The sequence below is a fragment of the Macrobrachium nipponense genome, chromosome 15 (genome assembly GCF_015104395.2).
Source record: "Macrobrachium nipponense isolate FS-2020 chromosome 15, ASM1510439v2, whole genome shotgun sequence".
Taxonomy (NCBI): Eukaryota; Metazoa; Arthropoda; class Malacostraca; order Decapoda; family Palaemonidae; genus Macrobrachium; species Macrobrachium nipponense.
This window is the reverse complement of record NC_087208.1, coordinates 33,675,387-33,697,634: the sequence shown is the minus strand read 5'-3', so window position 1 is coordinate 33,697,634 and position 22,248 is coordinate 33,675,387. Positions and strand designations below refer to the sequence as shown.

The following is a 22,248-nucleotide window of genomic DNA, read 5'->3' as shown; positions in this document are numbered from 1 at the left end:
GATCTTAAAAGCGCACGTTTTATAGGATGCTGAATCCAATATAGAGGGTAATTTAAATTTTTAACGGCAGTTTTCAGTCGAAGTCACAGTCATAGATAACGAACACGTATGTCAGAGTAATAATAAAGTGCTGCCATCTTTATATAAACAAGGGAAAGAAAGACATTGTTACCACATCATTGTACCTCAGTGTTTAGAAATTGGAAATATAATGCATTTGGAATTTTGTGCAATATTGATTCAGTACTTCCCATTTTTTATTTGACTTATCGTTTCCTAATTGGTTTTATATGGAAATTATTTTGAAATATAATGTAAACCGTAAAGCGCTTGAAAAAATGTTAAAAATTGCTTTCAAAACAATTAAAAGTATAATTATTTCCTGTCCAAATGTTTCAATCTAATTTCTTCATTACGCTGACAAATTTCCTTAAATAATATATTCAAAAGTGCTCATATAACCTTGCAGTAAAACTGCCTTACATTCAATGTAAGAAAATGCGAAAAAGGAATAACATCTTAAATGCCAATGTAATTTTATCTATAATGTAAGAATTTGTGAAATAAAATGCACTGTGCCATGACTGATAAACATTATTAGATAGTTTATAACTCAAAACTGGTACATTTTTCTTTGCCAACTAAACGTTTCGATAAACGTTTTGCATCTTTATGACGCATTAAACATTACATAGGATTCCCACGTCACCTTAAGTATATTCTATCTATTCTGTGGATGAGGCGGTCATGTATGAACACATCGCGCGTTTATTCCCGAACAATTACATTTAATAAATGTATTTAGGGTAAGTGTAGCCGTATAAGTAGACAATCCCAAGGAACAAACGGGACGAAGATTTCTCCCGGATGTGGCAATACTGCAGTCAAAGCCATGTCGCTCGACGACGAAGATGGTACTTGGTGAGTAATAACCCATTTTTCTTCGGTATAGCCGGTGTGTTAATATTTCAATTCTGTGTCGCTTGAACTAAATGAACGATGAAGTAATGTCGCAAGCAAATTTCGAGGAATAATGCTAATTATACTGCGGAAATAGTAAATGCGTTGTCAGTTCTTGGCCGTTTGACATGTCAACACAAAATCAGCTGTTTGTGATGAAAGCAGTTTTTACTGCAATTGGGCCAGAGAAAGCGAAGAAATGTTCCTGTGTTTGTAGCCCTTGGTGTTTGTGCATGGTAAATGTAGGTGTTTTATGTTTGATTTTTAATTTATAATGAGACTAGAGAGAGTTGACTGCTTACCGTGAAACGAGTAATACCCAGGTTATACCCTAGTAAGAATTCAAGCGGATGTGCAAATGTTTCAGTTTAACCAATTTTACTCCTGTGGGTTAACTGGATTATAGTACGTTATAGGTGGTTTAATTTAAAGATAAGGTTTACTATATATATGGCCAAGTTAAAGCTAGTATAAGCTAGCCTAGTAGTTGTAATATCTTGCTCCTGAATTGCCTTCCAAGTGATGGAAAAATTTTCCCTCAGACATTGGTAAATACCTAGTCTGCTACAGTGGCCTTTGGTGTAATATTTTTGGAATAATCCTACCTACCTACCTAGGTAGGTCTTAGTAATCTGGACGTTCACACCGGGTTACGAGAAAATAGATGAAATGTTTTTTTTAGTAACATGATGTCATGTTTCGTACGGAATTTAATATTGATTTTTCTCAAATCATAATTTTTTCTTAAGACACCCTTAACTCAAGAGACCATGGATTTCCTGAAAAAAATGCCACTAGCCTATGGAAATAGTTCACTGGTAGTTTGCAGAATGATGGGACTACTTCTGAGTGGAAGCTAAGCCTTGTTTTTGATGTTTAGTGTTAGTTTGGGGGTGGGGGGGGTTGAGTCCAGTGGGGCAAAGCCCCCCCCCCCCCCCCCCAGCCAGGATAGGGGAGGGTGCCCTAAGTGAGGTTAGGAAGGTAATGTCTAGTTAGGTCAGGACCTGGCACTCTAGGAAAGGTTAGGTTTGTTTATTACCTAATGTGGAACGTGTTTCTGTCATTCTACAGTTGCCTCTAGCACCTCATATCAGTGGCGTGGTCGGTATGGTGTTGGCGTACCACATCTGTGGCCGTGAGTTCGATTCTTGGACACTCCATTGAGGTGTGAGAAATGTGTATTTCCGGTGATATACGTTCACTCCTGACGTCGTTCGGAAGTCACGTAAAGCCATTGGTCCCGTTGCTAAATAACCACTGGTTCCATGCAATGTAAAAATACCATACAAACAAACAAACAATATAATTGCCTCTAGTTCTAAAGACATGAAATCAAGCCATAAAAATCATATTTCAGCAAGGCTACATCTTACACCCACTTTCACTTAGCTAACTGTGGGTGCCTGACCTAACTTGTATAGTTAAGGCCTTTGCCCCTATGGGACCCCCAAACTTAACTTCACCCACTGTGCTGTAATTCACGCAATGCCTCTTCTCTATCTTAGGGGTGTGGAAGCCATTATGGCAATGCAAAGTAAGCTTTTTAAGTTTTTGGTCGGTATACATAAACTTTCATAATGACCAAATTTCTCTAAGCTTAACAGCAGCAAATGTTTGTATAAAAACATGGTGGTAGTTTAACTGTTCTAGTAAAAAGTGAAAAACTTAAAATTGAGAAAAATCATTGAAAGTCAAATTATTCCAGATTAATCACCAAACAGTGAACTGAATCCAAATGAATATGGCAGGACAGGTGATCACAATCTTGCTCCAAAAATTGGTCATAGAAGATTATGTATTTTAAAGTGACAACGCATCTCCATAGTACTTATAGGATGAATAACTTGTAATTTGTCTATAATCTGGCAGAATTTGTGATTGTCAAGTTGGAGACAGATGGCCTTACTGATAACAGATGGTAGTTCAGCCAGTAGATAAAGTAGTATGTTTTGGGGGGTAAATTGTTAATTTCAGAGAGCAAGAGTTGAGAAAAATAGTGTTCTTAAGTTTATGAAAAATATGTTAAACTTGGTGTGATAGTTTTCTTGTCAGACACATTAACTGCTAATTTTTCCTACTGGTAATCATATTGGGGGACCACAGTGGAAAATTGGTGTTCATGTGAGCAAAATTAATAATTCTGTTTGTTTGAAAATGTTTAGATATGGAGTTTCTGATAGTTTTGATGTAGTTCTAATTTATTTATTGTCTGTTGAATATGCTTGCTTATCCTTTACAACCCCCCATATCTAATGATAATGGGTCTGTAGGGACTAAGTGGGATACAAAGGTTCTAGTTTTGGTGGGAAAGTTGAAATGAATGAAAAACAGGTATTTACGTAACTGAATATTCCTGATCTTACTTGTTCCTACCTGGCTGGGAACTTTGCTCCCTTGGATCCCACACCTGACCTGAAGCGCCTCAGTGGCATGGTCGGTATGGTGTTGGCCTGCCACCTTGGTGGCTGAAAGTTCAATTCTCAGGCATTCCGCTGAGGGTTTAGAGATGTGTATTATTGGTTATAGAAGTTCACTCTTGGCGTGGTAGGAAGGCATGTAAAGCTGTTAGTCCCTTTGCTGAATAACCACTGGTTCCATGCAATGTAAAAACACCATACTTACATACAAATAAAACAAACACACCTGACCTGACTTTAAAGGTTTGGTTTCTTACTGGGTCTCCCAGTATTTGTAATGGGTTCAGAAATAAATATCCGTTTGTTCATGAAACTTACCTGGCAGATATATATATAGATGTATTTTCTGAAGTCCGACAGAATTTAAAAAACTTCCGGACACACGCAGTGGTCGGCCAGGTGGTTAGTACCCATTCCCGCCGCTGGGAGGCGGGTGGGTATCAGGAACCATTCCCATTTTCATTCATAATTTTCTGTGGCCGGTGCTGAAACACACCTTCTTCAGTATCTCCGTCTTAGGATTTTGGAAACTTCAGCCGTACGTATACTAACGTCTTTAGATTTATTACTGGATTTGTGGCTAGAATACGCTATCTTAAATGATGATCTTGATCATTTTTGCTTTAAAAATATTGAATTAGTTAGGCTACGTTCAGACGGGGTTGTCTGAAAGATAGGGTGTGGCTACGAAAGCTATCGGTAGATCCGCACTTGGTATGTACGAGGGGTATGGGTCTTGTTCTTTGTTGAGATTTGCATGTAAGGAGTGTGAGGACTGTTGTCTATTACGTATAAGGAAGACGTATGATTCGTAGGTACGCAAATTAATCAGTAAAACATGATATAATTCCGTTAAAGAAGACGATGATTCGGATGTGTACGCAATTAATCAGTAACAAAAGTCAGGGTAGTGAACTGCTAACCTTACTGTAGACTTTATTTTGCCAACCCTGTAGTATGGCCTACGGGCTATGACATATGTCTACGAGAGGTGCTCGCTCTCCTTCATTGCTGTGAAGATGCTACTTCTGTAATTGTTACTCTAACCATGCAGTATGCTTAGGGCCCTAAGCAGTGTCTGTAAGAGGAATTGCCCTTCTATGATACTCTTTCGGATTCGAACTTAGAATCGAAAAGTGCTTGGCTTTAGAGAGTAAAAGTGAAGTGCAGACGTGCAGTGATCACCCCTTTGTGTAGTGGAGGGTGCGTCAGATCGGCCTCGTTTAGCCTCTAGGCCGGGGGGACCTTGCTTGACTCCAGGACCCGCGGGAGGAGTAGTCGAAAGCCTAAGGAGGTTACAAGGAACCCCCACCGATCTGGCGTGCCTTCGGAAGTTTCTGATGAAAATCAAAGGACTGCCAAAGTGCGGCGCGTCACGAATCCAGAAAGTTTGCTTCTCGTTCCTCTGAAGCGTCCTCTCTGTTGCAGGGGTTGGAGCTTTCGGAAAGGACTCGAGCCTCTAAATAGAAGCTTTATAGAAATGAGGACGCTCACGTCCTCCTCTCTCTCTCTCTCTCTCTGTTATGCGTTTAATGAGAAGTAAGAAGCGAACGTCGGCTGTGAACTCGTTGTCCCGTCTTTCACCGAGAAAATACGTAAAAGAAGTCATAGTAGCAGGAAGCTTTGGACGAGCGACGCCTGGACGCTCGGCTGGCCTCAGGTGCGCGACGTGCACGCCAAGTGGACGCGAGCGCGCTCCAGTGGACGCCGAGCAGCGCCCAGTGGACGCCCGAGCTCGCGCGCCAGTGAGCCGACGCTGGCTAAGTGGACGCCGAAGCGCGTGCCAGGTGACGCCGAGCGTGCACCAGCGCACGCCAGGTTGTGTCGCTGGCTGAACGTTTCTGTTGAACTCTTCAAGCTTATATGTCATATTGGGCATAAAGAATTTTTCACCTATTACTTCGGGGATACCTGCTACCTCACCTGCAAAGATGTGAAGTAGGCAGTGCTTCGGTGGAGGAAGCTTAAAAGTGAACAGACAAACTCTTCTTCGAAACCCAGCAAGACATCGGGTTTCGTGAATTCAGGTCCTTGTCAATATATTGCTTTTCCCATAGGTGGGATGGAGTTAAGGAAGATATCGTTTTGGCTCTACGGCAACCTTTGCCATTCTGCAAAAATTAAGTTGCCACTACCGCAGTCAGACTTTGCCGATAAGGCAGTTACGGGGTTAGTAAGGCTCGACGTCCTGTAAGTCAGGACTCCGGGCAAGTCAGTAGATTTCTTGCAAAGGCCACTCATCAATAAGGACACTCTCAGGAAAGCGCAAGACAGGACTTCCTTTGCCATACTGCCAATCATTTTAGCTTAGCAGGCATTAGTTGTGAACGGAGAGGAAGCTGGTTGGAGATTTTCTTCCTCCTTCCGGATAATTTCCAAGACTTTTTAAGCCCATCTGAAAACAGTTTTTCAGAGATAGATTTTGTTAGTTCTCAGGTCGGGACTACGCTGCCGAATTGAACATCGTCGTTTACTATGCCGTAAAGACCATTCTCTTAAACAGGTTCTTGCCCCTCCTCGGTTTGAGACGGGAATCGGAAAAAATTAAATGCTCGACTCCCTGGATTACGTTTTGTCAATTCAGTGACATTCCCCATTGACAATATACTTTCGTTTTGTCAAGTAAGGTGGTATCCCCTCTTTGACCAATATATCTCTTTGTCCCGTAAACGGTTAGTTCTCATTGACAAACATCTTCATTACACTTGATATTGATGTAAGCGAATAAGCTCTTATTGACAAGATTGGAAGAGCTCCATGTCGTCATCGCAGACTCGTACAAGAAATAAGACTGTAGACAGTCAATGAACGCTTATGTCTAATAACATAAGAAGCTTGAGCTGAACCTGCTTCGACTGCCTTCGATCTCTGTTAAGTTTGTTCATGAAACTTGCCGGTCAGATATGTATGTAGCTGTATCCGAATCAGCTATATATATGTCTGCCAGGTAAGTAGGAACAAACTTTATTGTGATATAATTTCATTTTTTGCTTACGTTATTTAATTCTGGTTGAGTTCAATTCAGATACGCTTGCTGAGTTCCTCTTCGGATCGGCAAACAGAAGCGGTCTAATGTCTATTTAAGGACATTTACACGTTTCTAACCTGCAGCCTTCCAGGAGTCTCGATATCTTTTTACCCGTTGTATGGGTAGTGTTTCTGACGACACAAAGGCATCTATAATTCAGCGTTGTTCATGAAAATACTGTCAGATTATATATAGCTGTATTTTTCCGAATCGACAGAAATTTAAACACTACGGACACCACGGGCAGTGGGAGTCAGGTGGTTAGTACCCATTCCCAGCCGTGGGAGGCGGGTATCAGGGAATCATTCCCATTTCTATCATAATTTTTCTGTCTGCCGGTGCTGAAAACACCCTTGTTTTCGAGTACCTCCGTCTTAGTATTTTGGAAACTTCATTCCGCACTAAGGATCCTAATTGTCTTTTGATTTATTACTTGGATTGTGGCTAGGCTACGCTATCTTAAATTGATTTGAATGATTCATTTTTGCATAAAATATCTGAATCTAGTTTAGGCTAGTTTCAGACGGGGTTGTCTGCAAAGATAGGGCGTGGTACCGAAAGCTTCGGTAGATTGCACTTGGTATGTACGAGGGGTATGGTATCTTTCTTCTTTGTTGAGATTGTCTGAAGGAGTGTGAGACTTCGTCTATTCCCGTAGGAAGAAGATATTCGTATTTACGCAATTTTAATCAGTAAACATGTCTAATTCCGTACGGAAGACGTATGATTCGTATGTACGCAAAATCAGTAACAAAAGTCAGGGTAGTGACACCTGTAAACCTTCCTGAGACTTATTTGCAATAACCCTGGAGTATGGCCTACCGGAGCATGTATGGCTACGAGAGGCTGTCGCTCTCCTTCATTGCTGTGAAGGCACTGTCTGTAATTGTACTCCTAACCCTGCAGTGTTGCCTCGGGAACTAAGCAGTGGTCTGTAGAAGAACATTAGCCCTTTCTCTGATACCTCCCTTAGATTCATAACTTAGATCGAAAGTGCTTGCTGTAGAGAGTAAAAGTGAAGTGAAGAAGACGTGCAGTGATACCCCTTGTGTAGGGAGGGTGCGTCAGATCGGCCTCGTTTCGCCTCTAGGCCGGGACCTCTGTTGACTCCCAGAACCAGGCGAGAGAGCATAGATCGAAAGCGAAGGAGGGTACGAGGAACCCCCACGATCTGGCGTGCCTTCGGCAGTTTCGATGAAAATAACCAGGATGCCTAAGTGCTGCACGTGCACGAATCTGAAGGATTGCTTCTCGTCCTCCGCAAGCGTCCTCCCGCGCAGGGTGAGCTTTCGATGGACTCGCGCCCTCTAAATTAGAAGCTTTATGAGAAGAGGACGCTTCACGTCTCTCTCGCTCTCTCTCTCGTTGATGCGTTTCATGAGAAGTAGGAAGGCGAACGGCGCCTGAACTGGTCCGTTTCCACCGAGAAATTACGTAAAAGAAGTATAGTAGCAGTAGCTTTTGAGAGCGGCACGCCCAGCCCAGGGCGCGCGGGTGCAAGACAAGCGCGCGACAGGGGAGCCGAGCAGTAGGCGCCAGTGGAGCCGAGCAGCGCTCCGTGGACGCCGAGCGCGCTCCAGTGGACGGCCGACGCGCGCTCAGTGGACGCCGGAGCAGCGCTACAGTGGACGCGAGAGTGCACCAGCGCCACGTCAGGTGTGTCGCCTGGCTGAACGTTTCTGTTGAGCTCTTCAGCTACTGGTTTCAGATTTGGGCTTAAAAAGGAATCTTTTACCTCTACCTTCGATGATACATTCTACCTCACTGCAAAAGAATGCGAAGTAGGCAGTGCTTCTTAGAAGCTAAAGTGGCAACAGACCAAATTCTTCTTTGAAAACCAGCACGGACATCGGGTGTCGTGAATTCAAGAGGCTCTGTCAATTAATATTGCGTTTAGCATAGGTGGATGGGTTAAGGAAAGCTCAAGGGAAATTCTCGTTGCTCTACCGCAAGCTTTTGCCATTCTGCCAATAAAATTTTAAGTTTGCCACTACGCAGTCAAACTTTGCGATAGGCAGTTACGGGTTTATAAAGGACTGGATGTCCTGACCCACGTCAGGACTCTCGGCAACGTTCGTAGGATCTTGCAAAGGCATCATCAAAAGTACGATTTTCAGGAAAGCGCAAGACAGGACGCTTTGCCATACGCAATAAATTTTAAGCTTAGCAGCAGGCATTTAGTGGGATACGGGAGAGGAAGCTTGGTTGCGAGAGTTTCTTCCTCTTCCAGGATAATTTTGCAGATTTTTAGCCCATCTGAAAGGGCTTTTCAGATGATAGATTTTGTTAGTTCCTAGTCGGACTACGCTGCCGATATGAAAATTCGTAGTTCAACCTGACGTAAGCCCTAGTCTCTTAACTAGGATTCTTGCCCACCTACCTCGTTTGAGACGGGAATCGGAAAATAATAAAAGCTCGACTTCCGATTACGTGTTTTGTCCAATTCAGTGACTTCCCCCATTGGACACTATATATCGTTGTCAAGTAAGTGTGATCCCTCATTGACAAAATATCCTTTGTCCCGTAAATGGGAGTTCTCATTGACAAACACTCATTAACTTGATATGTAAGCGAATAAGCTCTTATTGGACAAGATTCGGAAAGAGCTACTCATTCGTCATGAGCAACTCGTACAAGAAATAGACTTGTCAAGGACTACGTCAATGAACCACTTATGTCCAATACATAAGAAGCTTGAGCTGACGCTTCGATTCTCCTACGTTTTGTTATGAAAACTTGCCTGTTCAGATAGGTATGTAGCTGTATTCCGAATTAGCTATATATACGTCTGCCAGGTAGTAGAGACCAAAGACTTTATTGTGATATAAATTTTATATTTTGCCTTGCGTTATTTTATTTCTGGTTGGTCAAGTCATATACGCTGCTGTAGTTACCTCTTCGATGGCAACGAGAGAGTCTATGGTCATTTAAGGACCAGTTTAATCGTTACCTTACCTGCAGCCTACCAGGGAGGTTTCCGATTTATCCTTTACGTTGTATGGTAGGTTTTGACGAACAAACGCATCTATATATTTAGCGTTTTTGTTTTGCTTAAATAACAGCTTGAGACGTCTCTTTATGCTAAAAAAACGGACCTTTTTTCTTCATAGAATAGGGTAGCCTGGCAACCCAGGCATAAGTTAAGAGAGGACTATGACGGACGATCGTAAGCTGCTTGCTGTCAAGTTCTTCTCCTCCGGTCAAAGAGCCAAGTACCAACTCGTTCGCGGTCATGCGGCGGCAGTTAAGATATCTCTCTCCTGCGGGACTGACTGACTAACCGTATCTCGTGCTGGCAGTTACGTCTCTCTCTTCCTGTCTTCTGGAACTGCGAACGTAATCTCTGCCCTACAATCACGGACTTAGCGTAGATTGAGGGGATTCTTACATGAAGAATAAACATTGCATTCGTTTGGCCTTAATATTTTCTACAGAGATATTTACGTCCTTTCGAGTGCTCGTTACCGCACGGTATAGGACTAAGAGTCTAGCCACAACATTGCACCTATTATATGTCTCTCGCTTAAGGCACAGCGCAGCCCTATTAGGGAAGTAAACATACTGTTGAGGAAGGATGAGATTGCATGGGGACCATTCCTTCTAAAGCAAGTTTGTATTCCATGAATAGGACTGCAATTCGACCTCTACAGTTTTCTTACGGGAAAACCGAAATTTTATTAAAGATCTAGGAATGATCTGAATATCCTCTCGGTGCGTTAGTATCTCTTGAGGTGATAGAAAAGAGGTGCCGGACATCTGGATGAGGGTTCAGATCGTCAGGCATCATAATCTGAAAAGAAGTTGAAGCAATTCAGTCGTCCTACAGTCCTCCCCGAAAACGAGCTTTGGAACCATGGTCATATCAACTCCGATCTTCCACAGCTCTCTCACTAATCTTAGGAAGTATTTCTCCGGTCAGGTTCGGGTTACGAGAAAGAGTATTATAACAACAGGGCCGTAGAATGGAACGATCCTCTGAGTCTAGAGGTTCGTTATCAAGGATTGCAAAAGTCCGTTCGAACGTCTCGATCGAAGGCCAGCAGAAACTACTGACTTCCGAGTGGAATCTTTCCTTTAGAAGTATGTTGAGAGTTGTGGAAGACTTTAGGGGACGTCTTTCATTCATCTCTTCGCTAGGTTGAGGACGAATGGCTTCTTCTTCTCAGATCCTTATTCTCGATCCGGGAAGCTGGTACATTAAACGGCCATCCTTATGATATTGAACGGGGATGGATGTTTGTCTCTTTTCCTTTTCAATCGCTTAGGAAATGTAATAAGATGAATTATATCAACAACAGGAGCGACAAGACGCTAATCGCCCCATGGTGGCCTCAAGGACCCTAGATACAGAGGTCACGTACTTCCAAGGACCTTTCCGAGAAGAGTCGGTCTCCTTTTAACACGAAAGGTACCTATAACCTCTCCGCTCTGAGTCTGACTAGTCAGACTATCGAGATGTTGACAGCATAAGATTGCAGTCTTCCCTTTCGTGAAGAATGGGATAAGCTGCAGTAACAAACTATAAAGAATACGCAAATTATGTTGTTGCCGGCCTTTTGGGCTCAGAGATTGTTCTGTCAAACAACAAAGCCCTTCACGATCTTTGAGTTCTGTGAAATTTTTTCTCGAAACTCGCTCTACCATCTACTCTTTGTTCACCTGTTTTCTCGGAGTCAGACACCGTGCGAGACAGGAGAAATAGTAGCCCTGAGTTTCTTGTTGACGAAGTCTGTTGGTTTATACACCCCCGATGATCGCGTTAACATGAGACAAGGTTGGGGGAATGTCAGGCATTCGTTCCTTCGGGACTAATCGGCTTTTTTGCTCCTCCTCCTTTCTCTGGCACCAGGAAGCTCGAGTCAGGAGTGGCTCAGGAGTGATTCGCTCAAGGACGTTGTGTGCCGTTGATACCACCCCCCAAGGTTTGTTAGCTTGATAGACCAGGCAGTCCAGACACTCATACTTCAGCGAAGAATAGTGGCTTATGTCTCAGGGTACAGCCGGCCTGGTCCTTGATTCGTTGAACTGCGTCAACTGGGCGGTTCACCTGACGTTAGTACAGACGGAATGACTGATTGCATGTCCCGATCGAAGACTTTCAAGATGAAACTTAGACATAGTTGAAGTTCTGAGTCTCAACGCATTCGAACATCTCATACCTGGTAACTTTTTGCATGTAGACAGGAGGGCATTTTCTTAACACCCTGAGAGTGAGATTTTAAAGCCTTCGTCACAAGCGTTTGGCTTTAGAGAATACTAAGGCGTGTGTAGCTCTCTAAGCGTTTCGTTTTATGGCCTAAGAATGGAAACCCGTTTTGTCCCTGGGGCCAGGAGCATTGGAAGCAAGGATGGCACAAGTTAGGGGGCAGGAGCCAGAGAGAGTCCTGTGCCCGTCAGGTCTCTCAAGTTTTATCTACTGTAACACTCAGAAAGTCGAAGTCGACGGACAATCGCAGTGTTCCGAAAAGACCAGACTTGCCCATACGAAGAACACCCGACTTTAATTGGTAAGGAGGTCTTTCAAAAAAGCTCCTTCTTTGTGTTGCACAAAGATTTGAATCTTTGAATTGAATGCTCACGAGGTGAGGGCGCGGCCGGAAAGCATTTCAACAGAGCATGCGCATAGCAAATCCTGAGAGTACCATGTTTAGCGAAGCAACTCTTTGTCAATTCACACTCCATGGAGATGTGAAGATGGCATATGAGATCTTGCTGCACGCTTAGGGCCATTACGTGTCTGCAGACACATTCTTGGGGGCCAATGAAGTACACTCCTCCTATACTGTAGAAAATAGTTGGAGAGAGCTCTAATTTAGTAGTGCGTCGCCGACAACGAGTGACTTCTAACTCTTAAGCCTTAGTTAACACACCTTAAACTTTGGCTAGGGGGTCAGGTGGTGATATATATTCTATATCTATTTATTTTACTTCTTAGCCATCAGGTTATGGTCATATCCAATATGGTCTTAGTCACGTCGTGGTCTCGCCATGTTGACAGATAATCTGGAGTGCACAGCTTATAGGTTCTCTACCTCGTGGCAACCTAGTAAGCACAGCAGGACTTACGCCGGGCAGTAACCACGAAATCAGCTCTATGCTAAACAGGTAAGGAATCAAGATATCAATTATCGCATATATAGTTCCTAAATCTTCTATTGTCTACTCCCACCACCAAAGGTGGATTCAGCTATATAGTATCTGACAGGTAAGTTTCATGAACAAAATGATATTGTAATGAACAATTAATAAAGTTTGGTTCATAACCTACTGGCAGATATATATAATCAAGTTACCCACCCACCTCCCTCCGGAGACAGTGAAATAAAAATTATGAATATAAAATGGGAACGATCCTGATACCCGCCTCCAGCGGAAGGGAAGGGTAATAACACATGACTCACACTGCGTGTGTAGTACTGGTGTTTAAATTTTCTTCGGATCGGAAAAATACAGCTATATATATTTATCTGCCAGGTAAGTATGAACAACTTAATTGTCATAATCACACTATCATTTTGTTGTTACGTTAAAATATACCAGCTTGAGAGTCTTTTCGCCTCAAAAAATAAACGGACCTATTCTTGTAGAATAGGGTAGCTGGCAACCCAGACAAAGTTAAGAGACGACGTTCTTTTTTTTTTTTTGTTCGTAAGCGCTTGGCCTGCTGCTGTCACGCTGTGTCTGTCTCCGGTCCAAACAGAGCATAAACAGATCGCCCGCGCCTGTCATTGTACGGTAGGTTAGTTCTTCTTTCTCTCCTGCGGGATTGACTGAATAAAACCGTATCTCTTGTGCTGACGGGTACGTCTCTCCTGCAGGGATGACTGACTATCTGAATCTCGGTCTACAATCACGGACTTTAGCCTAAGATGAGGGGATTTCTACGTGAATGAATAAACGTTGCATTCGTTTTGCTTACTATGTTCACCAGAGTTATCTCTTAAGCTTTCGGTGGCTCGTTACCGCACGGTATGGAACACGAGTCTACCGCAACATTGCACTTTATTGCTTCCGCTATGGCAAAGCGCAGCCTTATTTAGGGGAAGTAAGCATACTCGGGGAGGGAATTGATGAGCTTGCTGGGGACCATTTCTTCCTTAAGAAGTTTGTTTCCACGGAATAGACTGCATTCAGACCACAGTTTTTTCCTACCGGGAAAAACCTGAAAAAATTATTAAGATTTAGGATATGATTTGAAAAATCTCTCAGTGCGGTCTTCACCTGAGGTGATAGAAAGAAGGTGCCGGACATCTGGATAGGGTTTCAGAGGTCCTGGATCTTAATCTTGAAAGAAGTAAAACGCGATTCGGTAGTCCCTCCAAGTCCTCGAAAACGAGTTTTTGGGAACCCAGTGGTCAGATCAACTCTGATATCCACAGCTCTCTCATATCTTAAGAAAGAAGTATCCTTCTCTCGGTCCTTGTTGAGTTACGAGAAAGAGCCTATTTTAACAAACAGGCGTAAAATATAAACGATCCTCTACAGGGTCGTACAGGATTGCACAAAAGTCGTACGAATCGTCTCGGATCGACCGGCAGCCAACTATTCATTTCCGAGATGGCAATATTGCTGATTAGAAGTAAGTTAGAGTTCGTGTAGAATTTAGGGAGACCTTTCATTCTCTGCGTCGATATGTGAGGACGAAGAGGCGGCTTCTTCTCGGCTCCCTTATCTCGATCCGGATCGGTACCATTTAAACGAATCCTATGAATGAACGGGGATGGATGTTTAGTCTCTTTTCCCCTTTTTCAATCGCTTAGGAAAATGTATAAGAGTAGTTATGACGTCACAGGAGCGGACAATGACGCTGATCGCCCATGTTGGCCTTTCAGAATCTGGATCACAGAGGTCACATACCTCCTAGTTCACTTTCCAAGACCTTCGAGGAGAGTCGGTCTACTCTAACTCGAAAAGTACTATAACCTCTCCGCTCTGAGTCTGACTACGTCGACTATCGCGATGTTGACAGGAATAAGATTACCGTCTTCCATTTCCGTCTAGAGAATGGATAAGCTGGCCAGTCACAACTATTAAAGAATATGCAAATATGTTGTTGACGGCCTTTGGGCTCAGAGATTTGCGTCTTCTGTCAAACAACAAAGCACTTCACGTATGTTGAGTTCTGTGGAATCTCGAAACTCGCTTTCACCCAGCTACTCTTGTCTCACCTGTTCTTCTCGGAGTCAGACCACTCGTGCGAGATCGGCGCCATATAGTAGCCAGAGTTTCTCTGTTGACAAAGTCGGTTCTTGCGTTTATACACACCCATGTGATCGTGAACATGAGGACCAGGTGGACTGTCCGGGCATTCTTCCTTCGGGACTGAATAGCCTTTTTGCTCCTCGCCCTACTACTGGCCACCAGAAGCTCGAGTCAGGAGTTGATTCGCTGACGACGTTGTGTTGCGTTGATACACCCCCAAGGGTGTGATTAGATGAATGCCCATGCAGTACAGAACACTCATCCTCAGCGAAGGAATACGTGCCTTATGGTCTTCAGGGTACCAGCCTTTGCAGTCCTGATTGTGACTGGGCAACTGTCGGTCATGAAATCTTTAGTACAGAAAGGGATGATGTGCATGTCAGACGAAGCTTTCAATAGGGAACTTAGACGTACTAGTCGAATTTCTTGATGTTAAAAGCATTCGAACCTCTCCACTATTAAACTCTTGCATGTGACAGGAAGCCTTTCTTCTAACCACCCTAGATACGACCAAAGAGGGTTAGTGAAATTTTTTAAAGCCATCGTCACAAGTTTTGGCTTTAGAGAACACAAGGTGAGTGTGCTCTCTAAGCCTTCCGTTGTGCCTAAGCATGGAAAAACCGTTTTGTTCTTGGGCCAGGAGCCTTGGAAGCAAGGATGCACAAGTAGGGGAAGGAGCCAGAGAGAGTTCCTGGTGCCCTGTCGGGTCTTCAAGTTTGTCTACATAAAACTCAAGAAAGCGAAGCAATTGGGCAATCTGCAGTGTTCGAAAAGACCAGACTTGACCATATCGAAGAACACCTTGGCTTTAGTGTTAAGGAGTTCCTTTCCAAAATGCTCCTTCATTGTGTTTGCACAAAGATTTGAAATCTTTTTATCTGAATGCTCACGCGGGAGGCGCGGCATCGGAAAGCATTCAACAGCGATTGCACTCCAGCAAACATCCTGAAGTTACCCATGTTTTAGCGAAGCAACTCTGTGTTCCCTTCAGCACTCCGCGAGATTGAAGATGGCAGATAGATTGCTGCTCGCTAGGGCCTATAGTGTTCGCAGACACAAATCTTGGTCGCAAGAAAGGTACCACTCAATCCTATCCTGGAGAATAATGGTTAGGAAGAGTCTTAATTAGTTGAGAGTCGCCGACAACGGCGACTTCTTAACTATTAAGCCTAGTTAAAACACCGTAACTTTGGCAGGTTGGTCAGTGGTGCTATATAGTATAAATATATTTGTTCATGAAACTTACCTGTCAGATAATATAATATATAGCTGTATTTTTCCGAATCCGACAGAAAATTTAAACACCTACGACACAGCAGGGGATGTCATTGGTTAGACCCATTCCCGGCCGCTGGGAGGCGGGTATCAGGAATCATTCACATTTTCTATTCATAATTTTTCTGTCGCCGGTTCTGAAAACACCTGTTTTCATACCCCCCCCCTCCGTCTTAGGATTTTGAAACTTCATTAGCCGCTAAGTATCCTAATTGTCTTGTGATTTATTCACTGGATTGTGGCTAGGCATACGCTATCTAAAATTGATTTGAATTTTGATATTTTGCATAAAATAAGACTGAATTAGTTAGGCTCGTTTTCAGACGGGGTTATGTTGCAAAGATCGGGTGGGCTACCGTAAGCTCGGTAGCTGCGCACTTGGTATGTACGAGGGGTAGGTCTTTTTCTATAGTTGAGATTGTCATGTAAGGAGTGTGAGACTTTGTTCTATTCCGTAAGGAAGACGTATGATTGCGATGTACGCAATTAATCAGTAAAAACATGTCTAATCCGTAAGGAAGGACGTAGCTTCGTAATGTACGCAATTAATCAGTACAAAAGTCAGGGTAGTGAACTGTAGTACACTTCCGTAGACTTTATTTTGACCACCCGGTAGTATAGGCCTAAGGGCTAGTATATGTCTACGAGAGGTAGCTCGCTCTCCTTAATGCTGTGTGAAGTGCTACTTCCTGTAATGTTACTTCACAACCTGCAGTGTTGCCTTCGGGCCTAAGCAGTGTCTTGTTAGAGAAATTCGCCCTTTTTGAACTCCCCCGATTCATAAATAGAATCGAAAGTGCTGCTTTAGAGAGTTAAAAGTGAAGCTGCAGAAGTGCAGTGATACCCTGTGAGTGGAGGGTGCGTCAGATCGGCCTCGTTTCGCTCTAGGCCGGGACCTCTGCTATGACTCCCAGAAACAGCTGAGAGAGCATGTCGAAAGACGAAGGAGGGTATACGAGTGGAACCCCACCGATTTTGGGTGCCTTCGGGCCAGTCTCTGATGAAAATCCCCAGACTGACTAAAGTGCGTTGAAGATGCCCGAATTCCTGAGGATTGATTCTCAGTCTCAGAACGCGTCCTCCAAAGCGCCAGGGGGTTGGAGCTTTCGGGATGGACTCGCGCTCTATTAAATAGAAAGCTGTATAGAAGAGGACGCTTCAACAGTCCTATCTCTCTCTCTCTCTCTTCTGTTATGACGTTTTCAGTGAGAAGTAAGACAAAGGCGAACGTCGCTGATCAGTGTCCGTCTTTCAACCGAGAATACGTAAAAGAAAGTCCAGTAGCAGTAAGCTTCGAGAGCGGACGCCCAAGCCAGGGCGCGCGCGGGTGCAAGCAAGCGTCCGCGCCAGTGGACGCCGAGCGGTGCGTGCAGTGGACGCCGAGCGCTTTAGCGCGCCAGATGGACGCACGAGGAGCGCTCCCCAAGTGGACGCCGAGAGCGCTCCAAGTGGACGCGACTGCGCGCTCCAGTGGACGCCGAGGATGCAACAAAATCGCACGCAAGGTGTGTCGCCTGGCTGAACGTTTCTGTTGAACTCTTCAAGCTTTGTTCAGATTTGGGCTATAAGAATTTTACCTTACCTTCGTCATACCTATCTTATACCTCACCTGCAAAGAATGTGAAGTAGGCAGTGCTCGGAGAAGCTAAGTGAACAGACAACTTCTTCGAAACCCAGACAAGATCATCGGTTTTCGTGAATCAAGACGGTCTCTGTCAATTATTAATATTGCTTTAGCTAGGTGGATGGAGTAAGAAAAGTCAAGGGACGTTCTGTTTGCTCTACCGCAGCTTTGCCATTCTGCCAATAAATTAAGTGCCCACTACCGAAGTCGACTTTGCGATAAGGCAGTACGGAGTTATAAAGGCTCGATGTCCTGCAGTCAGGACCTCTCGGCAACGTTCAGTAGGATTCTTGCAAAAGGCATCATCAAAAGTTACGCGCTTCAGGAAAGCACAAGACAGACTTGCCTTTCCATATGCAAATAAATTTTTAAAGCTTAGCAGGCATTAGTGTGATACGGGAGAGGAAGCTGGTTGGAGAGTTTCTTCCTTTCCAGGATAATTTTGCCAGCTTTTTAGCCCATCTGAAAGGGCTTTCAGATGATAAGATTTTGTTAGTTCTAGTCGGGGACTACGCTGCCGAATTGAACATCGTCGTAATACCTGACGTAAGCCCAGTCTCTTAAACAGGATTCTTGCCCTTCTCGTCGAGAAGGGAATCGGAAAATAACAATGATCGACTTTCCTGGATACGTTTGTCCTTCAGTTACTTTCCCCATTGACAATATACTATCGTTTTGTAAAGTAAGTGGTATCCCTCATGACAAAAATATTCTTTGTACGTTACATGGGTTAGTTCTCATGACAAAACATCTCATTAACTTGATATTGGTAAGCGAATAAGCTCTTATTGACAGATTCGGAAGAGCTCTCATTCGTCATTCGCAGAAATCGTACAGAAATAGACTTGAGACTACGTCAATGAACATTATGTCCAAATAACATAAGAAGCTTGAGGCTGACTGCTTCGATCTCTAAGTCTGTTCATGAAACTGCCTGTCAGATATGTATGTAGCTGTATTTCCGAATGAGCTAATATATGTTGCCAGTAAGTAGGAACAAACTTTATTGTGAATAATTTAATAATTTGCCTTGCGTTATTTTCATTTCTGGTTGTTCAAGTCATACGCTTGCTTGTAGTTACCTCTTCGGATGGCAACCGAGAGTGCTATGGTCCATTTTTAAGACATTTATCGGTATCACTGGCCAGCCTTCCAGAGTTCCGATTTATCTTTTAGTTGTATGGTAGTGTTCTGACGACACAAACGCATCTATATACTTAGCGTTTTTTTTCTGTTTCGCGATTAAATATACCAGTCTTGAGAGTCTCTTTATGCTAAAAATAACGAACCTTTTTCTTCAAGAATAGGGCAGCTGGCAACACAGGATAAAGTAAGAGACGACGATGACGGACGAAGTAAGCTGATGCTGGCACTGTCCTTGACCTCCTCGCCTCCAGTCCAAACGGAGCAGTACCAACTCGTTCGACTGTCATGCGCTGTAGGTTAAGTCTCTCTCCCTGAGGTGATTGGACTGATAAACGTATCTCTGGCTGGCAGTACGCTCTCTTCCTACGGGATGACTGACGAACTGTATCTCTGCCAACAATCACGGACTGTAGCTACAGAGTGAGGGGATTTTCTTACATGAATGAATAAACATTGCATTCGTGGCCTTAAATATTTTCTACAGAGATATCTTATCCTTTCGGTGCTCGTTAACCGCACGGTATAGGACTACGAGTCTACCACAACATTGCGCCACTATTAAATGATCTCTTGCTTATGTAAAGCGCCAGCCTACTTAGGGAAGTAAACATACTGTGTAGGGAATGGATGAGCTTGCTGGGGACCATTCTTCCAAAGATAGTGGTTCCCTGAATAGACGCAATTCAGACTCTACAGTTTTTCCTACCGGGAAAACTGAAATTTTATAAAGATATAGGGAATGATTCTGAACATCTCTAGGTGCGTTAAGTATCTCTTGAGCGGTGATAGAAAGGAAGTTTGCCGGACATCTGGGGAGGGGTTCAGATGTCCTGGATCATAATCTGAAAGAAAGTGGAAGCAATTCAGTAGTCCTCCAGTCACACGAAACGAGTTTTTGGAACCAGTTCATATCAACTCTGATCTTCCACAGCTCTTCTCATTATCTAGGAAGGATCTTACTTCGAAGGTCCCGGTTCGGGTTTAGACGAGAAACCGAAAAAGAGCCTATTTAACAACAGGCGTTAGAATGGAACGATCCTCTAGAGTCTAGAGGTTCGTTAAGGATTGCAAAAAGTCCGTTCGAATCGTCCGATCGAAGGCAGTAACTACTGACTCGAGGTGGAATCTTCTTTAGAAGTATGTTGAGAGTTTGTGAGCTTTGAGGGCGTCCTTTCATTCATCTCTTCGTAGGTTGAGGACGACGAGGCTTTTCTTTGCACTCCCTTATCTCGATCCGGGGAGCCGGAGGTAACATTAAAGCCATCCTTATGATTATTGAAGGGGATGGTATGTTTCGTCTTTTCCCCTTTTTCAATCGCTTAGGAAAATGTAATATAAGATGATATATCATCCACAGGAGCGACAATGACGCTAATCGCCCCTGTTGGCACTTCAAGACCCTAGAGTCCAGAGGTCAGTCCTTCCAAGGACCTTGTCGAGAGAGTCGTCTCCTTTAACACGAAGAGTTACCATAAACTCTCCGCTCTGAGTCTGATTACGTTCAGGACTATCGAGGATGTTGACAGCATAGATTGCAGTCTGCCCTTCCGTTTGAAGAATGGGATAAGCTGGCAGTCACAACTATTAAGAATACGGCAAATATGTTGTTGACGGCCTCTTGGGCTCAGAGATTTGCTTCGGTCAAAACCAACAAGCTTCACGGATATTTGAGTTCCTTGTGAAATCTCGAAAACTCGCCTCACATCTACTTTTGTCCTCACCGTTTTCTCGGAGCAGGGACACTCGTGCGAGATCAGGAGGGACATATAGTAGCCCTGGTTTCTTGTTGACGAAGTGTCGGTGCGTTTATACACCCCCGATGATCGTTTAACATGAGACCAGGTTGGACGTCAGGCATTCGTCCTTGGGACTCGAAATCGCCTTTTTGCTCCTCGCTCCTTTATCTGGCACAGAAGCTCGAGTCAGGAGTTGGCTCAGGATTGTGATTCGCTAACGACGTTGGGTTTTGCGTTGATACACCCCCAAGGTTGCTTAGCTTGAATCGCCCAGGCATTTCAAAACACCATCCTTCAGCGAAGAATAGTGCCTTATGTCTTCAGGGTACAGCCTTCGGTCCTTGATTCGTCTGGACTGGTCAACTGGTCGCGTCACCTTGACGTTAGTACAGACGGACTGACTGGCATGCCAGATCGAAGCTTTCAAATAGGAACTTCGACATGGTCTGAAGTCTGAGTCAAAGCATTCGAACATCTCCTACCTGTCAACGTCTTTGCATGTGATCAGGACAGGCATTTTTCTAAACCCCATAAGAACGACAAAGAGGGTTAGTGAGGATTTTAAAGCCATCGTCACAAGTTTGGCTTAGCGAAACACAGGCGGTGTGCTCTCTAAGCTTTCGTTATGGCCTAAGATTGGAAACCCGTTTTGTCCTTGGGCCAGGAGCTTGGAAGCAAGGATGGCACAAGTTAGTGGGCAGGAGCCAGAGAGAGTCCTGTGCCCTGTCAGGTCTCTCAAGTTTTATCTACATAAAACTCAAGAAAGTCGAAGTCGTACGGACAATCTGCAGTGTTCCGAAAAGACCAGACTTGCCCATATCGAAGAACACCCTGGCTTTATTGTTAAGGAGGTCTTTTCAAAAAAGCTCCTTCTTTGTGTGCACAAAGATTTGAAATCTTTTGATTTGAATGCTCACGAGGTGAGGGCGCGGCCTCGGAAGCATTTCACAGAGCATGGCACTCAGCAACATCCTGAGTACCATGTTTTAGCGAAGCAACTCTTTGTTCAATTCACACTCCCTGCGAGATGTGAAGATGGCATATGAGATCTGCTGCTCGCTAGGGCCATACTGTCTGCAGACACAATCTTGGGGGCAAGAAGTACCACTCATCCTATCCTGTAGAAAATGGTTAGGAAGAGCTCTTAATTTAGTAGTTGAGTCGCCGACAACGGTGACTTCTTAACTCTTAAGCCTTAGTTAACACACCTTAACTTGGCTAGGTGGGTCAGGTGGTGATATATATTTTTATATATATATTGTATTTTTACTTCTTAGCCCTCATGGTATGGGTCAATATGGTCTAGTCACGTCGTGGTCTCGCCCCTGTTGACAGATCATCTGGAGGTGCACCAGCTATATAGGTCTCTACCTCGCTGGCACTCTAGTATCACAAGCAGGACTTACGCGGCAGTAAATAACCACGAAGTCAGCTATGCTAACAGGTAAGGAATCAAGATATCAATTATCTGGCAATATATATGTTTCCAAAATCTTCTATTCTGTCTACTCCCACCACCAAAGGTGGGATTCAGCTATATATATATCTGACAGGTAAGTTTCATGAACAAAATGATATTGTAATGATACAATTAAGTTTGTTCATACTTACCTGGCAGATATATATAATCAAGTACCCACCCACCTCCCCCTCCAGTAGACAGTGGAAATAAAAAATTATGAATAGAAAATGGGAATGATTCCTGATACCCGCCTCCCAGCGGCGGGAATGGGTACTAACCACCTGACTCCCACTGCGTGTGTCGTAAGTGTTTAAATTTCTGTCGGATTCGGAAAAATACAGCTATATATATATCTGCCAGGTAAGTATGAACAAACTTAATTGTATCATTACAATATC

The 22,248-nt window shown here is 43.8% G+C and overlaps 1 protein-coding gene across 4 annotated transcripts in view; it reads left to right on the top strand.

Annotated features, from left to right (window-relative positions):
- The window catches only part of LOC135227072 (TBC1 domain family member 23-like), an 88,494-nt gene that overhangs the window by 1,247 nt on the left and 64,999 nt on the right, over positions 1-22,248 (top strand). The window contains exon 1 of one of the 4 annotated variants that reach the window (XM_064266898.1): positions 779-921. The exons of 2 other annotated variants lie outside the window; for them this stretch is intronic. In XM_064266898.1, the coding sequence (XP_064122968.1) occupies positions 893-921 (29 nt within the window). In that variant the 5' untranslated portion in view covers positions 779-892. Of the gene's footprint in view, positions 1-778; positions 922-1,047; positions 1,203-22,248 lie in introns of those variants that run through there. One more of the 4 variants, XM_064266899.1, reaches the window with a different exon arrangement.